We start from the raw sequence: 23,851 nt of genomic DNA, 5'->3' as shown, positions 1-23,851 counted from the left end.
ATCATGATGATAGTTTTACTGATGAAGACTCATGGGGCTGTATATATCAATTATATACAGCTTTTTGCACGTCAATCATGCCTCAATAAAGTGTTTTTAAAAAGAATTAATAAAGCAGTTTGTCCACATTAAAAACATAATGATCGCCTGCTTTATTTTGTTTTTGTTTTATGATGATTCAAAGATTTACAAGAGTTGAAAGGGAGCATTTTTGACTATTTAGTCTTTGTTTTGATTGCTTTAGCCTTTTCAAACAATGTTTATATGGACATAGAGGATTTCTATACTGTTACTATTTATGTTAAATATTATCATTATATTTCTGATACAGAGGAATGGGGGTGATTTTTTTCCCCACCAGTCCTTCTGGTTCACTCCACAATGCTGTACCAATAGGATTCTCTAAGCATGTCTGGACAGAGAAAATGTTGGGGAGTGCAACTCTGGATTCTTGCGTGGAGGCAACAACTCCCACTCCAGGGGCTAGAAACATAATGGTCTCAAGCTGCAGCATCCAGCAGGTGCTGCTGATGTGCAGTGTCCAGGCTCCGGGATGTGCAGCACAGCCCCCTACAACAGATAACCGTCCTACCCCAAATGCCCACAGTAAGCCGGTTGAGAAATCCTGCTGGTGACACCCTCACAGATGGTTTTCTGTAGCTCAGAAATCTATGGAGCTCAGAGTTATGCCAAAAACATGCAAAGTAGAACCTGACTCATGCACGCACAGAGCTGGAGTCTGTGTGTGGTGTTCTCTTGGAGGACAGCAATGCTGTGCCTTTTACCCTGTAGGACATTTCAAGAAGGCTGGCCCAATGTTAACGTCCTCAAAAAGTCATTCACATGCAATGACTTGTTTACAATGACTCTTCATGGCAAAATTCATAGGTGCCAAATGAAAAAAAGAGATTAGCTTTATTATGGTAAGATGTAAACTTCCCAAACTACTGCTTTCTTTAATATTTAGGTTTCAATGAACTCTGCCCCAGTGTTTACCTCCTGTGAAGTTCTCAGAGGCATTACCTGGCTTCCTCAAGGACTTTCCCCATCACTTGGTTTTTTTCTCTCTGGTTAATGTCTTCATTTAAATCAGTTCCACCAAAGATGATTCCAAAAGGAATTCCATGACCTGCAAAATATGAAAGTTAATGAAGCAGAGCATGGTTTTGGAAACAGACCTCATCAGCCCATCCCAAAGCAGCATGAAACCTGTGTTCCCAGAACTCGGGGACCGTGTTTTGATGTTTGTTTCATTTTATCCAGCTCACCTGAGGAGCAGAATAGGACTCACTATTATAAACATGACATGGGGATTAATCATATCAGACCGCGGGTGCCAGGACCATTTTAAATCAATTAGCTTTAAATTTTAACAAATGAAGAATCGTGCTGGCCACCATCTATCAAAGCTGAGCTTCTTGCTCTCGGGAAACGGGCTGATCTGGAACCACTGGCATTTTGACAGAGTAAGAGCAGCTCAAATGCAGCCCGGCTGGGGCTCCCAACAGCAGGTGTCATGCTCTCCAGGAACTGGGGTGATGTCGGGCGCCCTGCCCACTGTGACTTTGGGGTGAATGCAGCACAGCTATGGCAGGAAGCAAAAGTATCCAAGACACTGCACGTGTCAAGTGTGGAAGGATTCACCAGGGATCCTGGTGAATATAAGTTTGTTCTGGGGGAAGCTCTTTGTGCTGCTGACAGGCTTAGTTGAGAGACATTTGCTGAGCAAGGGCGAGTGAGGCAACAGACATGCACAGACCAAGCTGAATGATGTGCTCATCAGAAGCAACCCTCCAGACGGACTTCCAAAAGTCAACCAAAAATTTGAAGAGATGCTGGTCAGCAAACCACCAAACTGACCAGACTAACTAGAGTGTCCATACAGGGATTTCTGGAACACACCATCCCTCTTGAGATTTCAGTATGTCAGTCAAAGGGTACTCGACTACTCCTTTTATTTGCCTTAGAATTATTCCTGTCAATGCAAATGAGCAGATGTCTTCTCTCTGGGAAGGTGACTCTTCCCCTGGAATCTGCTAAGAATTCAGCCTCTAGATACTAAGCCCAACAGTAGCATACTCGGAGCAGTGAGGCTGCTAGTAAGAGCAAAAGATGAGAAACGACTCAGATACATCAGTGGAGACCAGCCTTTAAAAAAAGAAAGCAGACAGGGTTGTGTGTGTGTACACTGACATAAAAAGACTGTAAAAAATCTATTATCACTATTATTAGGAGAAAAATCAAGCACATGTTGGTTAATACAGTCTACAAGTATTATATAAAAATGACAAACATATAAACATTTCTATACACACATATTTATATTTATGTTTATGTTTATAAGTTCTGTGAAAGAATATACAGAAAACTGGGTTGTTGTTGCCTTCCAGCAAGGGACCTACAAGCCCACAGATCTGGGATGCAAGGGAAACCTACTTTACACTCTTAACATTTTATGTTATTGGCACTTCTTGCTATTGGCACTATGACCTTTTCCCAAACCACAGACAGACAGGGAAAGCACACTCCGTAGAAATGATTCACCTTTTGCGATGGGTGCAGACCTGTGGGGATGCTGAGAGTGAACGGTTTTAGCACGTGGGATGGACACGAATCTCTGGGGCTGAGGGAGGTGTGAGGTGGGAAGAATAATGACCCCAAAGATGTCCGTTGTTAATTCCTGGATCCTATGAATGTTTCAGGGGAGAGGCAAATCAAGCTATTTAGAATTGAGGCTGCCAGTTGGCTAACCATAAAACGGGACAGATGATCGTGGATTTCCCAGGGAGGCCACTGTAATCATGGGGTCCTTAAAGGTGGGAGAGGCAGGCAAGGAGGAGCTCCCATCACTGCCGTGTGAGGAGGGGCTGGACCATGCATCTCTGGCTCTGAGGGTGGATGGGGCCATGAGTCAGGGAGTGTGGGTGGAAAATAAGGAAACAGATTTGCCACAAAAGCCTCCAAAAGAAACACAGTCCTACCAACGTTTTGATTCTAGCCCTAAGAGACCCATTTCAGCTTTCTGACCTCGGGAGCTACAGGATTAACCATGTGTGTCGTTTCACACCACAGGGTTTGTGGTAAACCATGACAGCAGCCCTAGGAAACTAGTACAATGTACCTCCCTAATAAAAACTGCCAGTTTAGGAAAATCTGGGTAAGAAAAATCACAGAAAAAGTCTTTTTTCAGTGAAATCTCCAAAGACAGAGAAATAGACACCAGAAAAATACACACCGGGTATCGTAGAAGCTCCTCAAAAGTTATGAGAATATTCAATAATTAAAATGATCAGCCCTGGCAACTACTCGAATATATCAGATCAAATTTAGTAAGAAAAACATAAGACTTTGACACCAGATCATCCTGGGTCCGAATCCTGGTTCCCCATTTGGGAAATGGTGACTTTGAGCGAGTCACTCAGTTTCTCTGAATTTCCGCCATCTCATCCATGAAATGGAGGTCATGATAGTTCGCTGACTCACTCCTGGGATTAAATGACTCACTACATACACATGACATACAGGCACAGGATGGAATCTGCTTGTGATGCTAGTATAACTGTGCTTTACGATGAACGAGTTTTTAAATACATAAATCCAGAAGCTCTCTGAATTAAATTAGCACTTGGAAGAATGGAATGTGAGGTATTTCATTTACTTTCCTATTTTTTTTCAATACTCATTCTATTGTTGAGAAAACAGAGCTTCAAATAAGTAGCATGTTAGTCTTAATGGAAATGCATCCATAATTATGAGTGGGGAATTCTGGAAGTCCTCTGAGATAGCATCATGCATATAAACTGTCTGCAAACTCTTACTGACCCTTCAAAACCTCATTCAGGCATGCCCTCCTCACTGAAGTCTTTCTCAGATCCCTCAGAAGTAAATCCCCCACTCTGATGCCCTGCCATGTATCATAAGGCTTTAGGATTGATTTGCAGACTGGAAAATCCGCGAGAACAGGCACCGTGGCTTATTAATTTTGTATCCCTTGCTCCTAATAAAATGCCTGCTACACATTAAATCTCTAAACAGCATTTGTGGAAATGAACTGAGCCTGAAAAGTGCTATACAAACTATTTTCCAAGTGCATTTGCTCAGAGCCACCCAAGTGACTGGTCCTATTTCATAAATCAGCTCCTCTGCTTTAAATGTGTCATTCTCAGGAGTCTGCCAAGAAAAAGCATCAGTTTCCTGAACCTGGCTCCTTAATCAGCCACCTGATGCCATCTGCTTCCTCACCAGGTTCAAGCCTGAAGCAGATTCTCAAAAAGCAGCAGAGAAAGAGCTTCATCAAAATGTTTCTCATCCGGTTTTCTGCCAACGTAAGGTCACCAGGCAATTTTTCTTTGTGTGCTACATGGGGCCTGTGAAGGAGAGCCCAGGGAGCATTCTGCACAAGAGCAGTGTTCTATTATATTTCAGGCAAGGGTAGCTATGAAGTTCTCTTCCTGCACGCTTGAAAGGCTGGTAGGTATACACAGTGAACCTCTGTCACAGACATGTCCAAGAAGGAAGAACAAATGCAACACATCACTTTGACGTTAGTACGGTAATTGGTCCGTGACTTAAATAAAGCATTAAGATTCATGTTTTTTTTTTTTTTAAACCGTGTATACCTGTAATTTAGCTATAATAAATATTAATATTGCTAACGTGCTATTTCTCATCACTTGAAGTCTTCTTAGCAATTTATTTACCTAATTATTTGCTCAGTAAATACTGGTTTTAAAAAGAAAAGCAAATTTCCATTTGTCCATGCCGTTATGGTTTTATTTAGTTATATTTACTAGGCACACACATGTTAAGTGTGGCTGATTATTCACTGGCAATATGTGTCTGCAGTAAAAATGCACAGATATGTCCTATGAGATGGCTGTGTTTCTCTTAGAAAATCCTAAAGTGAACGGGTTACCAGGGCTTCTGCAGATGCTCGCCCATCACAACATTGCTTACAGTCAAGGGGGAAGATGGAAATAGGATATGACCGCTCATAATCATGCTGTGGAAGACCATTCAATGACGAGGAAATGTTCCTAACATGTCAGTAGGTAAGACAGATTGCTGAGCTGGGAGATGACCATGATTTTAAAAATACACATCGAAATTGCAGAGAGAGACAGACCAGAATGTGAGACACAGTGTCATCTCTGTGCTTATAGCACCTACCACAGCACTCAGCCCAGGTAGCAGCAGTTAATAGTTGGCTAAAAGAAGCTGCAAGTTTATATTGTAAGAGTGGATCTCCTTCTGTAAATTTAAATTTGAATAAAAATACAAAAATCAATGAAAGCAAACATGCACAGGAAACATTGGTCACATCTGGGTAGTGAAAGGCAAAGTGCTGTATTTCCATCTTTGTATTTTTAAGAAGTTTCCAAATCATGTGCTTAGGTAATCTTTTAAAAAATCATAAATGCTATGTTTTAAAATACAGTTTAATTGAGGGGCACCTGGGTAGCATAATCGGTAAAGTGTCTGACTCTTGATTTCGGCTCAGGTTGTAATCTCACGGTCTTGAGATGGAGTCCCACACCAGGTTCTCTGCTCAGCAGAGAGTCTGCTTGAGATTCTCCTTCTCCCTCTGCCCCTCTGGTTCAGGTTCTCTCTCACTCTCTCTAAAATAAATAAATCTTAAAAAAAAAACGCATCTTAATATATATATATACATATATATATATATATATATTTTATAGAAGACTATCTCAGAAATATCTGGCCCTCTCATAGAATGAAATCACACAAGCACAGGGCAGCTCCTTATAGGGACAGGAGAGGAAAGAGGCCCCCAATGCATCGGGCGAGAATCACAAGGTGCGTGGCATCCTCACTATTTGCCGATGGCAGTTCCAATGCTCCTTATGGATCACTGCTCAGAGGCAGCATGCTTTCAAAGAGACGATGCTCAGAAAAAAAAAAAAAAAGTAACTACCATAAAGACAACGGCTAGGAATAGACAAATAAAAGCAGAACCATGTTTATGAATAATGCTGGTGCTTCAGTTCTTGGCATCTGTTAGACTGAAGAGCAGTAAGACTCATTTCCCTTGTGCAACAGTTTTAAAGAAGGGTGCCATTTCTTGGCCTTTGCTTCAAATAAATGTAGGGAAAGGACAAAGTCACCCAGAGCCTTGCTTCTCTCACAAGTCGTAGGAGGAAAGCCTTCTTTAAAATAGAGAAAACCTAGAGTTTGAAGGAGAAAATGCAGTGATGTGACCAGAGTGAGAGGAAACAAGGTCCTTCTATTTGTTGCTTAGGCACGGACTGGAATGGCCTTTCTGGGAGACAGTTTGTTGCTATCAATCCAAATGAAAAATACATGGTCCTCTGGCCACCGGTTTATTCAAGGAGTTTATACCACCAGTACCCCCACACAGTGAAGTAGAAAATATAATCAAAGTTTCTATGGCATTACGTCCAAGAGCAAAACCTAAGAGACATTTAATAAATATGGTGCATTCTTCAGGTGGAATACCACACAGCGAGGAAAAAGAAAAAGGCAGAAGTAGCTCTGCTGATTTGGAAGGATCACTAAAATACATGCTTAAATATACGGAAACATCACATTTGTGGAAATAAATATGCTCCACGTGTATGTGTGTAAGACATTTTAAAAATATATTTTATAAACAGTAATACATCTAAGGGTCAACAGAACGACCAGCCCCAGTGCTTGATGCCTTGTGAGTGCAAAGTACAGCTACCAGTCAGTGACAACATTTTAAAGATTCCCAAGGAGCTTTAAGAGCTATGAACTTTATCTTGGCCTATATGCTTCTTTTGTATTTTGAGATCAACCTCAGGATGTGTCCTAGGACACTTGCAACAGAGTTCAAAGTCATACTTGGTCAGCAGAAAAGAGGTATCCAGGAGTAATGCTTTCAGGAATCCCTTCCCTACTGATGGAAAACAATTCATGTGGATGATTCAGGCAGTGTCGTAAAAATATGGAAGCACAGGTATATTCTCAGATTCACAGGCTAAAATGTCCATACAGAGATATATTTGTTGCAATGACTGTGGGAGAAAAAAAAAATATTGAAGGCAACTTAAATGTCCCTTAATTGAAGCCTGGTGAGATGATGGCACTCCCATGCATAAAATGCTAGGCAAGCATTGACAGAATGAGGTAGCTCTATATACGTGCCGCCTGCAGAAAAACCTCCCAGATGCATTGTTCGGTGGTAAAAACAAGACGCTGACTACGTATGCATGCTCCCTTTCATGTTTTTTTGTAAAGGAAGAGATACATGCAAATATGTGTACACGTTTATCCAGCAGCCAGCCTCCAAGATGGCCAGCTCCCGGAGGTCACGACCAACGAGGTTCCATCTCACGCCTGAGAGGGCTGATCTGTGTGATCCAGATGCTCTGGAACTCATGCTGTATGGCTTCAAAGGATGGGTCAGGATAGACCAGTCAGCTTCCAATTTCTATCCTAGATGGGCCTTTCTTGGAGAAGCCAGCTGCCACATCACAAGGATGCTGCTGCCAACAGCTACCTTACAAGTGGCCCTTGTGGGACCAGTCAGGCCTCCAGAAGACCCAGCCCCAGCCGGAACGCACAGTACGTGGTCTTGACTGCCACCTCACCAGAGACCCTGAGACAGAATCCCAGCATAGCTGTTTCTAAATTCCAGACCCACATAAACTATCCCATATATATATATACATATATTTTTTACATTGTTTTTATATAGTACAACACCCAGTGCTCATCCCATCAAGTGCCCTCCTCAGTGCCCGTCACCCAGTCACCCCAATGCCCCACTCACCTCCCCTTCCACAACCCTTTGTTTCCCAGAGTTGGGAGTCTCTCATAGTTTGTCTCCCTCTATGATTTTTCCCACTCAGTTTCCCTCCTTTCCCCTATAATCCCTTTCACTACTTATTATATTCCCATATGAATGATGCCATATAATGTTTGTTATTCTCCGATTGACTTACTTCACTCAGCATAATACCCTCCAGTTCCATCCATGTCAAAGCAAATGGTGGGTATTTGTCGCTTCTAGTGGCTGAGGAATATTCCATTGTATACATAGACCACAGCTTCTTTATCCATCATCTGTCAGAGGATATCATGGCTCTTTCCACAGTGTAGTTATTGTGGACACTGCTCCTATGAACATTGGGGTGTAGGTGTCCCTGGCATTTCACTACATCTGTATCTTTGGGGTAAATACCCAGCAGTGCAATTGTTGGGTCATCGGGTGGCTCTATTCTTAAATCCTTGAAGAAGCTCCATGCGGTTTTTCAGAGTGGTTGTACCAGCTCACATTCCCACCAACAGTGCAAGAGGGCTTCCCTTTTCTCCGCATCCTCTCCAACATTTGTTGTTTCCTGCCTTGTTAATTTTCCCCATTCTCACTGGTGTGAGGTGGGATCTCATTGTGGTTTTGATTTGTATTTCCCTGATGGCAAGTGATGCGAGGCATTTTCTCATGTGCTTGTTGGCCACATGTACGTCTTCTTTGGTGAAATTTCTGTTCATGTCTTCTGCCCATTTCATGATTGGATTGTTTGTTTCTTTGGTGTTTAGTAAGTTCTTTATAGATCGTGGATACTAAACCTTTATCTGATACGTCATTTGCAAATATCTTCTCCCATTCTGTAGGTTGTCTTTGAGTTTTGTTGACTGTTTCTTTTACTGTGCAGAAGCTTTTTATCTTGATTAAATCCCAATGGTTCATTTTTGCTTTTGTTTCCCTTGCCTTCATAGATGTATCTTGCAAGAAGTTGCTGTGGCCAAGTTCAAAAAGGGTGTTGCCTGTGTTCTCCTCTAGGATTTTGATGGAATCTTGTCTCACATTTAGATCTTTCAAACATTTTGAGTTTATCTTTGTGTCTGGTGTAAGAGAATGGTCTACTTTCATTCTTCTGCACATGGCTGTCCAATTGTCCCAGCACCATTTATTGAAGAGACTGTCCGTTTTTCAGTGGATATTCTTTCCTGCTTTGTCAAATATTAGTTGACCATAGAGTTGAGGGCTCATTTCTGGGTTCTCTATTCTGTTGCATTGATCTATGTGTCTGCTTTTGTGCCACTACCACACTGTCTTGATGATCATAGCTTTGTAGTACAGCTTGAAATCTGGCATTGTGATGCCCCTGGCTCTGGTTTTCTTTTTCAATATTCCTCTGGCTATATGATGTCTTTTCTGATTCCATACAAATCTTAAGATTCTTTGTTCCAAGTCTCTGAAGAGAGTCCATGGTATTTTGATAGGGACTGCATTGAACATGTAGATTGCCCAGGGTAACACTGACATTTTCTCAATATTAATTCTTCCAATCCATGAGCATGGAATATTTTTCCATCTCTTTGTGTCCTCCTCCATTTCTTTCAGAAGTGCTCTGTAGTTTTTAGGGTATGGATCCTTTATCTCTTTGGTTAAGTTTATTCCTAGGTATCTTACGCTTTTGGGTGCAATTATAAATGGGATTTATTCCTTAATTTCTTTTTTTTCAGTATCATTGTTAATGTATGGAAATGCCACTGATTTCTGGGCATTGATTTTGTATCCTGCCACATTGCCGAATTGCCATATGAGTTCTAGCAATCTTGGGGTGGAATCTTTTGGGCTTTCTATATAGAGTATCATATCATCTGTGAAGAAGGAGAGTTTGACTTCTCCTTTGCCAATTTGAGTCTTTTACTACTTTCTTGTTGTCTGATTGCTGAGGCTATGACTTCTAGCCTCACCATGTTGAACAACAGTGTGAGAGTGGACATCCCTGTCGTGTTCCTGATCTTAGGGAAAGGCACTCAGTTTTTCCCCATTGAGAATGATATTTGCTGTGGGATTTTCATAAATGGCTTTTAAGATACTGAGGAATGATACCTCTATCCCTACACTTTGAAGAGTTTTAACCAGAAAGGATGCTGTATTTTGTCAAATGCTTTCTCTGCATCTACTGAGAGCATCATACGGTTCTTGTTTTTTCTCTTGTTGATGTGATCTATCACATTGATTGTTTTATGACTGTTGAACCAACCTTGCATCCCAGGGATAAATCCCACTTGGTCATGGTGAATAATCCTCTTAATGTACACTTGGATCCAATTGGCTAGTATCTTGGTGATAATTTTTGCATCCATATTCATTAGGAATATTGGTCTATAATTCTAATTTTGGGTGGGGTCTTTGGTTTGGAACCAACTAATGCTGGCCTCATAAAGGAGTTTGGAAGTATTCTTTCCCTTTCCATCCTTTGGAACAGCTTTAGTAGAATAGGTATTGTTTCTTCTTTAAACATTTGATAGAATTCTCCTGGGAAGCCATCTGGCCCTGGACTTTTGTGTCTTGGGAGGTTTTTGATGGCTGCTTCAATTTCCTCACTGGTTATTGGTCTATTCAGGTTTTCTATTTATTCCTGTTCCAGTTTTGGTAATTTGTGGTTTTCCAGAAATGCATCCATTTCTTCTAGATTGCCTAATTTGTTGGTATATAGCTGCTCATAATACATTTTTTAAATCTTTTGTATTTCCTTGGTATTGGTTGTGATCTCTCCTCTTTCATTCATGATTTTATTAATTTGAGTCTTTTTTCTTTTTAATAAGGCTGGCTAATGGTTTATTTATCTTATTAATTATTTCAAAGAACCAACTCCTGATTTTGTTAATCTGTTCTACAGTTCTTCTGGTTTCTATTTCATTGAGTTCTGCTTGAATCTTTATTATCTCTCTTCAGCTTGGTGTAGGCTTTACTTGATGTTCTTTCTCCAAGTCCTTTAGATGCGAGGTTAGCTTGTGTATTTGAGTTTTTTCCCAATTTTTTGAGGGAGGCTTCTATGTATTTCCCTTTTAAGACCGCTTTTGCTGTATCCCAAAGATTTTGAACAGTTATATCTTCATTTTCATTAGTTTCAATGAATCTTTTTAATTCTTCTCTAATTTCTTGGTTGACCAATTCATCTTTTAGTAGGATGCTCTTTAACCTCCGTGTATTTGAGTTTCTTCAAAATTTATTCTGTGATTGAGTTCTAGTTTCAAAGCACTGTGGTCTGAAAATATGCAGGGGACAATCCCAGTCTTTTGGTACTGGTTGAGACCTGATTTTTTGACCCAACATATTATCTATTCTGGAGAACATTCCATGCGCACATGAGAAGAATGTGTATTCAGTTGCGTTCAGATGGAAAGTTCTGTATATATATATATATATATATATATATATATATATATCTTTGTAATCCGTCTAATCCAGTGTATCACTGAAGGCCCTTGTTTCTTTGGTGGTGCTTTTCCTAGATCCGTCATTTGCTGAAACTGTCATATTGAAATCTCCTACTATTAGTGTATTATTATCTAAGTATCTCTTGACTTTGGTTATTAAATGTATTATTATCTGGGCAGCCCAGGTGGCTCGGTGACTTAGTGCCACCTTCAGCCTGGGGTGTGATCCTGGAGACCTGGGATCAAGTCCCACATCGGGCTCCCTGCATGGAGCCTGCTTCTCCCTCTGCCTGTGTCTCTGCCTCTCTCTCTCTCTCCTTCTCTCTCTCATGAATAAATAAATAAAATCTTAAAATAAAAATAAATGTATTATTATCTAAGTATCTTTTTACTTTGATTATTAATTGATTTACTTGGCAGCTCCCACATTAGGGGCATAAATATTCATGATTCTTAAGTCTTCTTGTTGGATAGACCCTTTAAACATGATATAGTGTCCCTCTTCATCTCTTACTACAGTTTTGGGGATAAGCCTTAATTTATCTGGTATGAGGATTGCTACTCCAGCTTTCTTTTGAGGACCATTTGAATGGTAAATGGTTCTCCAACCTTTCATTTTCAGTCTGGAGGTGTCCTTAGGTCTAAAATGAGTCTTTTCTAGGCAGCAAAGAGATGGGTCTTCCTTTTTTAACCAGTTGGATACCTTGTGTCTTTTGATGAGATCATTTAGCTCATTCATGTTCAGAGTAACTATTGGAAGATATCAATTTAATGTCATCATATTACCTATTCAGTCCCTGTTTTTGTGGATTATTTCTTATTGGCCTGTTCAGGTTTTCTATTTCTTCCTGTTCCAGTTTTGATAGTTTGTGGTTTTCCAGAAATGCATTCATTTCTTCTAGATTGCCTAATTTACTGGCATATAGCTGCTCATAATATGTTTTTATAATCGTTTGTATTTCCTTGGTATTGGTTGTGATCTCTCCTTTTTCATTCATGATTTTATTAATTTGAGTCTTTTCTCTTTTTTTTTTTTTAATAAGGCTGGCTAATGGTTTATCTATCTTATTAATTCTTTCAAAGAATCAACTCCTGGTTTTGTTGATCTGTTCTACAGTTCTTGTAGTCTCTGTTTCATTGAGTTCTGCTCAAATATTTATTAACTCTCTTCTTCTGCTTGGTGTAGGTTTTATTTGCTGTTCTTTCTCCAGTTCCTTTAGGTGAAGGTTAGCTTGTGTATTTGAGGTTTTTCCAATTTTTTGAGGTATGCTTATACTGCGATGTATTTCCCTCTCAGGACTGCTTTTGCTGTATTCCAAAGATTTTGAATGGTTGTATATTCATTCTCCTTAGTTTCCATGAATCTTTTTAATTCTTCTCTAATTTCCTGGTTGACCCTTTCATCTTTTAGCAGGATACTCTTTAACCTCCACATGTTTAGATTTCTTCCAAATTTCTTCGTGTGATTGAGTTCTAATTTCAAAGCATTATGGTCTGAAAATATGCAGGGGACAATCCCAATCTTTTGATATCAGTTGAGACCTGATTTGTGACCCAGTATGTGGTCTATTCTGGAGAAAGTTCCATGTGCACTTGAGAAGAATGTGTATTCAGTTGCATTTGGATGTAAAGTTCTGTAAATATCTGTGAAATCCATCTGGTCCAGTGTATCATTTAAATCTCTTTCTTTCTTCTTTCTTTCTTTCTTTCTTTCTTTCTTTCTTTCTTTCTTTCTTTCTTTTTTATTACTGGAGTCCAATTTGCCAACATATAGCATATCACCCAGTGCTCATCCTCTCAAGTGTCCCCGTCAGTGCCCATCACCCAGTCACTCCAACCCCCCGCCCACTTCCCTTTCCACTACCCCTTGTTCGTTTCTCACAGTTAGGAGTCTCTCATGTTCAGTCATCCTACTGATATTTTCACTCATTTTCTCTTCTTTCCCCTTTATTCCCTTTTACTATTTTTTATAATCCCCAAAGCTCTTGTTTCTTTGGAGATGTTGTGCTTAGAATATCTTTCATTTGCAGAAAGCGCCGTGTTGAAGTCTCCCAGTGTAAGTGTATTATTGTCTAAGTATGTCTTTACTTTGGTTATTAATTGATTGATATATTTGGCAGCTCCCACCTTAGGGGCATAAATATTCATGATTGTTAGGTCCTCTTTTTGGATAGATCCTTTGATATGATCAAGTATATGATACAGTGTCCCTCTTCATCTCTTACTACAGTCTTTGGAATAAACTTTAATTTATCTGATATGAGGATTGCTACTCCAGCTTTCTTTTGAGGACCATTTGAATGGTAAAAGATTCTCCAACATTTCATTTTCAGGCTGGTGGTGTCCTTAGGTCTAAGATGAGTCTCTTGTAGACAGCAAATAGATAGGTATTGTTTTTTTATCCAGTCTGAAACCCTGCATCTTTGGTGGAATCATTAAGCCCATTCACATTCAGAGTTACCTTTGAAAGATATGAATTTAGTGTCATCATAATACCTATTTAGTACCTGTTTTTGTGGCTTATTTCTTTGGGCTTCCTCTTTCTTTTACAGAGTCCCCCTTAATATTTCTTGCAGAGCTGGTTTGATGGACACATATTCTTTTAGTTTCTGCCTGTCTTGGAAGCTCTTTATCTCTCCTTCTATCCTGAATGAGAGCCTTGCTGGATAAAGTATTCTTGGCTGCATGTTCTTCTCATTTAGGATCCTCAATATATCCTGCCAACCCTTTCTGGCCTGCCAGGTCTCTGTGGAGAGGTCTGCTTTTAATCTGATATTTCTCCCCTATAAGTTAAGAATTTCTTGTCTCACACACCTTTAAGAATTTTCTCTTTATCATTGAAATTTGCAAGTATCACCATTAAATGTCAAGGTGTTGCATGGGTTTTTATTGATTTTTTTGTGGGGGGGGGGAATCTCTCTATCTCCTGGATCTGAGTGCCTGTTTCCTTCCTCAGATTAGGGAAGTTCTCAGTTATGATTTGTTCAAATATACTTTTTGGTCCTCTCTCCCTCTCAGCCTCTTCTGGAATCCCAATTAGACGTATATTCTTCCTTTTCAAGCTATCATTTATTTCCCTAAACTTTTCTTCTTGGGTTCTTCATTGTTTTTCTCTTGTTTCCTCGGCTTCCTTCCTTTCCATCAACTTGTCTTCTATGTCACTCACTCTCTCTTCCACCTCATTAACCCTAGCAGTTAGAGCATCCAGTTTGGATTGCATTTCATTTGATCTATTTTTAATTTCACCCTGATTAGATCTCAATTCTGCAGTAACAAAGTCTCTGGAATCCTTTATACTTTTTTCCAGAACCACCAGTAGCTTTATAATTATACTTCTGAATTGAATTTCTGAAATCATATTTAAATCCAAATCCTGTAACTCTGTGGCAGAGAGTATTGTTTCTGGTTCTTTCTTTTCTGGTTCTTTTCTTTTCTTTTCTTTTTTTTTTTTTTTTTTATGATAGCCACACAGAGAGAGAGAGAGAGGCAGAGACACAGGCAGGGGGAGAAGCAGGCTCCATGCACCGGGAGCCCGACATGGGATTCGATCCCGGGTCTCCAGGATCGCGCCCCGGGTCAAAGGCAGGCGCCAAACCACTGCGCCACCCAGGGATCCCTTCTTTTCTTTTTCTAGTCATTTTGTCCAGTGCAAAGTGGCTGTATTAGTGGACTGACTCAAAAATATCAACCATGACCTAGGTAAAATACACTCTAGAGGATTCTGAGGAGGTCAGAGACCAGAAAATAAAAGAAAAAGAAGAACAGAACAAAATAAAACAAAAGGACCACTAAAGTGAAAAACAAATTTTAAAATTAAAAGTCAAAAACAGGGATCCCTGGGTGGCGCAGCGGTTTGGCGCCTGCCTTTGGCCCAGGGCGCGATCCTGGAGACCCGGGATCGAATCCCACGTCAGGCTCCCGGTGCATGGAGCCTGCTTCTCCCTCTGCCTGTATCTCTGCCCCTCTCTCTCTCTCTCTCTGTGTGACTATCATAAATAAATAAAAAAAATTTAAAAAAAAAAGTCAAAAACAAAGGAGAAGAACAAAGAAAAAGAAAAAATAGTAAGGAAAAGAGAAAAAAAGGGGGGATGGATTGTGGTGGTGGTGAGGAAATGATGATGGAGAAATAATGTAGTGTAATGAGGGGTCCTAGAGGGTGATCCTCTTGATTCTGAGTGTATTTTGTTCTGTATGTTAGAAGATGCTCAGTCTCCAATTTATATAAACCAGCAATACTTATACAGAGTCCCAACATTGATCATAAAAATGTAAACAAGATAAAAGGGGGGGGCAGAATGGGAAGGAAAAGAGAATATAATCTCACAGAATGAACCACGACAGGGTTCCACTTGGTTCTAGGTTTATGTTGGTCGTGTTGTAGAAGGTACTAACTTCCACCATTGTAAAACAAAACAAGGCCAACAAAACCCATATCTCATGTATCTACCAAAATTAAATTGAATATGTTGAAGGGAATCCAGAAGTGAAAAATATATCTAAGACATATAATTATAGAAATATGAAAATCAAAAAGGAATAAACTTAAAAAATGAAGAGTTGGTAAAATATTGTAGTTAAGGTGGGAAAAGAAAAAAAATATTGGAAATATTTAGTCTGATATAAAAACGAGTCGTAATGGAAAAAGAAAAAAAAAGGACCGCCTAGTTCTGTATACTATTAACCCTTAGTCCTGGAGCTTTCCAGACTAAGTTCAGTAAACTTGCTTGTTCAGTAAACTTGCTCTTCCCTTGTACTTCCAACTGGTCTTCTGGGGGAGGACCTGCTGTGCTGACTCTCAGGCGTGTGTACCTGGGCGGAGATGTCCCCCCCACCAGGTGCTGGGCTCAGTGGGAGCTGTTTACCCTGGGAGGCCTCTGTTCCCTGGCGGCCCCATCCCTCCCACACACAAGGTGAAACAAAGAGGAAAATAAAAACTGGTGGCAGCCAGATTTCTAGCTCTGAAGTTGAGCTCTCCGCAAGTTACTAACCAGTCTCCCAGTCCGCACTGGCCTAGGTGCTCTCAGGGCTGGCACAGGTGCACTGATCTGCACAGCTTGGGGGCACCTGGTAGCAGGTGAGAGTCCTTGCTGTCCCCTGCCCTCCCCACTTCCGACTGTCCCAGGCGGCACGGAGGATCGCAGGCCTTGTCTGCTTGGGCGCCCTGGGACCGGGGCCCGTGCTGCTGGACCCGCGCTCTCCCGCAAGGAACAGAGGGCAGCCCCCTCCACACGCTGGCAGCCTCTAGGGTAAAGGCAGCTCCGCGGGCCCACCTGACCGACTGGCTTTTCCCAAATACTCCGAGGGCTGCGGCGCTCCAGCCCTTTACCGATATCAGACCCCGGTTTGTGGTGAACTTTCCCCTGGGCCTCCTTCTTATAATGACTCCAGGAATCTTGAGGCTTCACTGCCCCTCTCTCGAGTCTGCCCGATTTCCCTGCTAAGCACTTTTCCATCAGGGAAAACTCCGACTCAGATTTTAAAGTTCTCGTTTCTCCAGGGCTGGGCTTTCATGCCCCTGAATCTTTTGCCACCCTTCTTTAGCCCTGCTAGTTGCTCCCCCAGTTTATTCTTTTTTTTTCCCCCCACCTTCCTACCTTGTTAGAAGTGAAGACTTTTCTCTTTGTAACATTCCAGCTGTTCTCTCTTTAAATCTCAGGTCGAATTCGTAGGTGTTCAGGATGTTTTGAAAGTTATGTAGGTAAGTTTGTGGGAAAGGTGAGTTGAGGACACCTGCTCCTCCATCTTGCCATTCCCTCCCAGAAACTATTCCATATAAATGCACTGCTATAAGTCACTCACTTTTGGGGGTAATTCGTTACGTAATGACAGATAACTAGTGTAGTACCTATAAAAATTTCCAGGAGAATACACAAGAAAACAATAACTAGTTGTCTCAGGGGATAAGAAATCAGACAGTTGGAATATGAAGTGGGAGAAAGATTTACTTTTTGTGCTTTATCATTTAGTTACATTCACTCCGTGCTGGGAGGAATTTTTTAAATATGTGTGCATAGCAGCTTAAGTTTTAAAAATTTATGAAGGGAGGGAGCCTGGGTGGCTCAGTGGTTGAACATCTGCCTTTGGCTCAGGTCATGATCCTGGGGTCCTGGGGTCAAGTCCTGCATCAGGCTCCCTGCAGGGAACCTGCTTCTCCCTCTGCCTATGTCTCTGTCTCTCTCTAGGTCTCTCATGAATGAACAAAAAAACCTAAAAAAAAAAAAAAAATTAGGAAGTAAGTATCCAGATAGGACCTAAGTCCCAGCTAGGTGCAGAGGGCAGGAGGGAGACCAGGGAGATGAAGCGAGGCTTGATCCAGTGTGGAAAAGTAGAAAGTCACCTTTGGCAATGAAACTTCCAAAAATTTCAGAAGCTTGTTATCCTGTTGCCTGAAGCTCTATCCCAATGTGAAGATCTTTGTAGAGAATTTTGGCCCTCAAATGACATACTACACCCCTGAAGTGTGCTACCACTGCCATGTCAGTGAATTCATTTTGGGGAAGAGGCACTTGTTGCTTGGCTACAACACAGTGATTTCTTCTGCCTTCACTTGGAGGTCTCTATACTTTCACTGAAGTCAAGCTGGTCTTGGGATGCTAAGAAGAAATATCCCCAAAATGTAGCTAGAGCTAAAAGGGTGCATGTCCCCCTCAGTGATCTAGGGATCAGTGATTTAAGGTTCCCCATGGATTGATTAATTTTTTAAGAGAGAGTACTGTTATCAACTTCACTCTATATGACTAATTAAGAGCTCATATTCTGTGAAGTTGGGCGCCTGGCTGACTCAATCTGGAAACCATTAGACTCTCTTGTTTTTTTTTTTTTTTTTAAGATTTTATTTATTTATTCATGAGAGACACACAGAGAGAGGCAGAGACACAGGCAGAGGGAGAAGCAGGCTCCATGCAGGAGCCCGATGTGGAACTTGATCCCGGGTCTCCAGGATCAGGCCCTGGGCTGAGGGCAGCGCTAAACCACTGAGTCACCCAGGCTGCCCTGTTTTTAACTTTTTAATTCAACTCAATTCAATTCAATTCATTTCAGAAGTAGAGTTCAGTGATTCAGCACTGCATATAACACCCAGTGGTCATCACATCCTCCTCATGCCCATCACGCAGTTACCCCGTCACCCCACTCCCCTCCCCTCCAGTGACCCTCAGTTTCTTTCCCAGAGTTAAGAGTCTCTCATGGTTTTTCTTCCTTTTGATTTCATCTTATTTTATTTTTCCTTCCCTTCCCCTATATTCATCTGGTTTTTTTTCCCCTTAAATTCTGCATATGAGTGACAGCATATGTCTTTCTCTGGTTGACTTACTTCACTCAGCATAACACCCTCTAGTTCAGCCATGTCATTGCAAATGGAAAGATCTCTGGGTCCTGAGTTCAAGCACCATCTTGTACATACAGCTCACTCAAAAAAATTATACATACTTTGCAGCTTTGGGTAAAGTAGCGATGTAAGTCATTTCTGTGTGGTTGTGATGTTAAGCTATGTTTGAGCTAAGGGACAACCAGACAGCTGGTGGAACATGATTTCTGGATGTGTCTGTGGGGGTGTTTCCGGATGAGATTAGCATTTCAATTGGTAGACTGAGGGGAAGACAGGATGCCCTCCCCGATGCAAGTGGGTGTTAAGGCATCTGCTGCAGGTCCCTGGAGAACAAGAAGGCAGAGGAAGGGCAAATTCACTTTCCCGGTTTAGCAGAGATATCCGTCTTCCCCTGTGCTCGTCAGACATCCCAATTCCTGGTTTTCAGGCTTTCAGACTCTGGCTCCGGAGCCCCCTGATTCTCAGACCTGCTGAACCAGACTGAAGGGCAGCACTGGCAGTTCTGGTTCTCCCCCCTGCAGACAGCAGATTATGAGACTTCTGGGCCTCAGTAATCACGCAGGCCAATCTCTACCGTAAATCCCCTCTTCCATGTGTCTGGATATGCACTAGTGGTCTCATCTCTCTGGGGAGCCCTGACTAATGCACCTCTGGGAAGGACAGCCCCAGAGCTTCCTACATGGCACGCTGGACATGAATCTGCTCTGCAGCTAAGCTGGCATACTGATCCTGACACTCTCCACTACATCACCTGCTTAACACCCAGCTCCTCAATAGTGCTCTAAATTGGCTTTAGATCTCAGCGTTTCCCTTGTTAGTAAATCAGTGGAATAAAATGTTTCAAACGTGCCCATTCTATGTTTGTAAAAGACTCATAAATGTTTGGCTTCTGAAAATCATACTTTGAGTTGGAAACTATACCTCAAAGATATTCAGGATAGTTCCCTTAATGAAGTAAAACAACACACAGCCCCTCTCGATAGGCATAGTTCTCTCCTTCCAGAACATTAGTTACTAAGGACGGAGCAAAGCAGATGATTGTGCTCCCTCCAGGTTTGAACCGGGTAAACAGGCTAAGCTGTCTCAGCTCTGTTTTACCGGACGCTGCATGTGTTTCTGGTTTTCATGATTTCTCATGTTTCACCTTTGGAGAGAAAGAGGGTTACCTTGCAAAAGTCGGCCTCCCCGGTACAGGTGAAGAGCCAATGCCGCCTCGAGGTTCTCTGCCTTGATGAAGTGGGCGATTTCAGACGAGCTCCCCAGGTCAGAGGTATCTTTCAGAAGACATATGTGGCCTGCGGCTTCTAGATGCTCCCTTTACCAAAAAATATAAATAGGGAAAGAAAATGGTGAGGGCAAAACATAAATATGTCACAGGCGGCTACTGTGATTAACATTTTAAATCAAAAAGTTAATAAAATGCATCTTCTGAAATGCCCTGTAGGGGCAATCCTCCTAAAATACAGGACAAGGCTCATCATCAATGGCAGTAATGATTCACCCACCAGTGTCCGGTCCCTGAGACTATGGCAAAGACCAAGGCCAGTCAGATGAGGGCTAATTCAGGAAGTCTTCTTGGCAGCCCTTAGACAAAAGGCACATGCTGACACACACTGACATTTTTCAATGGTATTTGCTGGACCAGAGTTCCATATATTTTTTTTAATCTCCTTGATTCTGCATTTTTCTCCTGTCCCTTAATTATGGATGATACTGAAAGTTTGCTTTTAAGCATCTAAAATTCAGTTCTTGGGATCCCTGAGTGGCTCAGTGGTTTGGCGACTACCTTCCGCCCAGGGTGTGATCCTGGAGTCCTGGGATCAAGTCCTGCTTCAGGCTCCCTGCATGGAGCCTGCTTCTCCCTTTGCCTATGTCTCTGCCTCTCTCTCCCTCTCTTTTTCTCTCTTTCTCTCTCTGTGTGTGTCATGAATAAATAAATAAAATCCTTAAAAAATAAAATAAAATTCAGTTCTTAATAAAGACTTCAAAAGTCACCCATTATCATAGCTTCCAAAGATAGTTCATGTGCCCTTTCCATTCTACCTCCAAAACATCTTTCAGACATATCTTTCTTCTCATCCTGCTTCGGTTTCTTATAACATAAATCTGAAATAAAAATCTAATAAAAGAAATATTCTGAATGGTGACATAGTATGAGCAAAATCAAAAGACAGATAAACTGAGAAAAACTACTTACACCACTTACAAAAGGAAAATTAGCTTATTTGCTTAATAAATAAAGAGCTCTCATAAATCAATAATAAGAAAAAAACAATAATAACTTGAGAGCAAAGGCTATAGAAAAAGAAATTCAACTGGGCTTTTAGATGTAGGAAATGGTGCTCAACTTCAGTCACCCTTTTTACGTAGAATATTGTAAGGATCACAAGCCTAGGGACACCTGGGTGGCTCAGTGGTTGAGTGTATGCCTTCGGCTCAGGGTGTGATCCAGAAGTCCCGGGATCAAGTCCCATATCTGGCTCCTTGAATGGAGCCTGCTTATCCTGTCTCTGCCTCTCTCTGTCTCTCATGAATAAGTAAATAAAATCTTTAAAAAAAAAAAAAGAAGTCTGCTGAAAGTTTGTGAAATAAACACTCTCCTATATTATTTCTGAGCAGGTAAATGGGTACAACCTCTTTGGTGGGCAATGAAGAAACAGCTAGAGTACTTAAAATGTACGAACTCTGTGACCAAACACCTCCACTTCTAGGAATTAATTAAAAAAAAAAAATACATGCGCCCAAGACAAGGCTCTGCAGCTATATTTCACTTACCAAACAGACTGGAGACCTCAGTGCTGGTCAGTAGGGGACTCATTACAATCAAGCTCTGCCTCCATCAAAGGAATGCAGTAGACCACAGTGAAGTACAGTTGACCACTGAACAACACGGGGGTTTGGGGCGTCAACTCTCCCCCACACAGTCGAAAATCCATGTATAACTGATTCCTCCAAAACTTCACGAACAACCTACTGTTGACAGGAAGCCTTGCCACTAACATAAACAGCTGATTAATACAGATTTTGTACGTTATATGTATTATATACTGTATTCTTACAATACACTGGAGAAAAGAAAATGCTCCTCAGGAAACCATAAGGAAGAGAAAATATATTTACAGTCCTGTATTTATATAGGAGAAAACTCTGCGTGTTTAAGTGGGCCCATGAAGTTCGAACCCCAAGTTGTTCAAGGGTCAAGTGTGATTTAGAATTAACTCCAAGACATACTGTTAATGAGGAGAAAGCGAAGAACACTTTGTGTATATATGGTGTGTGTGCACAGAATACCTGCAGGACGCACAAGCAGGAGGCGGCAATGATTAGGTCTACAGAGGACAAACATATCCTTTTATGTTGCTGGATATTTCTACCATGGTCAGATATTATGAGTGTTGGAGGTGTGTGTGCCTGTGTATATACAATGAACCCACCCAGGCCTCTTTGACTAAAACTCTGCCATAGTTCAGGGTAGCCAGCTCAGCTGTCAACTCTGTGAGAACAGGCCCGGATCTGTCTTGCTTCCTGAATGAACTAATGGCGGAAGACATCTCTGGATCAAGTCCAAAAACCTCACCCTAGCACACAGTGCCCTTCACAGCCCATGTGCCAGCCGCCCCCACTCCACCCACTTTGGCTCCAGACCTGCTTTTCCACCTGCAGGACACCCAGCACATCAGGCATTCGACTGTCCGTTTCCTACTGCCAGCTCCTCGCAGTGAGATCCGATGGCTCCTGCTCCCACCACATACCTGTCCTCCCAATACCATCGTGCTGAGCCTCTCTCGCTCCTGATCCTTCTGTACTGCATGTGTACGAACAAGGGAGTTGCATCGCACTTAGGCTTCAATTACAAAGAGATGACAATCAAGTACACTTAAGATTACCCTTGAGCATCTCTTAAATCATCCAGAAGTCACTATAGCACAAAGTTCAAATCCCACATAGCTCTTTTTTTTCTCCAGCAATAAAACAGATTGTTATTTCTTCAGCTAAACACCAGGTGCATTAGCTGGCCTGTATTTAGGGGAAATAGTGTACAAAACAAAGATCAGAATAAAAGAATGAAGGAACTAGAATCTTTGAGCAGAGTGGTCATAAAATGGCCCAGTTGTTTACAATGTGGGAAATTCAGGCAAATTCAGGAACTCTGAGGAAAGAGCAGATTCAGACATCTTGCTCACACCCACTCTGGGGAGTAGGGTGAGAATCATCACCTGCACTACTCTGCAAATGACAATTATTCTCTTTGGTTTTTTTTCTTTTTTTGGACTATAATTAAATGCACATTGCTGTAGCTATCACTGGACAAATACAGAAAAGCTGAGATCTTGCTTAAGTTACTGAAGTACAAGGAGTATCCTGATCTTATCATTTCCACTGCTATGCTGATCAATCATTATCAGCCAATAACACTGCCCCTCCCCACCTCACCCCACCTCAACTCCTCTGGAAGGGCTGCAGGCAACGGACAAGCAGAGCTAGCTCAGATCAGCCTAAAAGTTAATGTTTTACAAAAATAAGATAAGAATTCAACGTGCTTCTGGGCATAAGTGAATAACTGTTATTCCATTTTCTTAAAACTCTAGGAAATAAGAAACCAAAAACAAACATGTTGATAAACAGAAAATTAACAGTTTGAATCCTACTAGAGAATCCATTCCTGAGATTTTTTGGTTTATGCAAAACTGATAAGATAGGACATATGGAATGGAGGTGGTTAGGTACAGATAATGAGTTGTTCTTGATCTATTAAACACATTATTTTTAAATGGCATTTCAACACTAAGTTCATTATCTTATAAATGTTCCAAAATAATTTTTTATATCTTAATTATCTATGACTAAGAATTTACCCTTGTTTCTGGTTGACTTTTAATGCCTTGAAATTGCTCTAGCCCTCTTCTTCTATAAGTGATCACTTGATTCAATATAAACTCCATGAGCACCTAATATGTCCAAGGGGTTCACGTTTATTTGACTGAAGACTTTTTTTTGAGAAAGGAATCATCTCTAACAAATTATGGGATTTTAAGCACTACTTGGTAGTTCTAGGAAGTGATGAACCTATCTGCACATGGCCGACTCCAGACTCAATCGGTCTTACCTGCTTCCACCTGGCTGAAAGCCATCCTCTTTAACTGAGGGAATAGAGAACCTTGATCATTTCTGTGTTTAATGTATGCAAATTTGCATAAACTATGATGTCTGGAATACAAAATATTGCAGGAGGAACTTAACGAGAGTGGGCAACACCAAGGGCATTCCGTTCCATCTCCATGCACCCCTGCATGATCCTGAGATAGGAACACAGGTCCAGTACAATTTGGGGCTGTCCCACCCTGT

The 23,851-nt window shown here is 41.3% G+C and overlaps 1 protein-coding gene across 2 annotated transcripts in view; it reads right to left on the bottom strand.

The window, feature by feature from the left end:
- Positions 1-23,851, bottom strand: part of GLT1D1 (glycosyltransferase 1 domain containing 1) — a 90,252-nt gene that overhangs the window by 57,381 nt on the left and 9,020 nt on the right. For both annotated transcript variants that reach the window (XM_041728522.1, XM_041728521.1), the window contains exons 2-3: positions 19,672-19,820; positions 1,024-1,129 (exon numbers count right to left, since the gene is read on the bottom strand). In XM_041728522.1, the coding sequence (XP_041584456.1) occupies positions 1,024-1,129; positions 19,672-19,820 (255 nt within the window). The remainder of the gene's footprint in view (positions 1-1,023; positions 1,130-19,671; positions 19,821-23,851) is intronic.

Source organism: Vulpes lagopus, chromosome 14, assembly GCF_018345385.1.
Source record: "Vulpes lagopus strain Blue_001 chromosome 14, ASM1834538v1, whole genome shotgun sequence".
NCBI classification, from domain to species: domain Eukaryota; kingdom Metazoa; phylum Chordata; class Mammalia; order Carnivora; family Canidae; genus Vulpes; species Vulpes lagopus.
The sequence above is the reverse complement of the archived record's forward strand: the minus strand, read 5'-3'. Positions and strand labels throughout refer to the sequence as shown.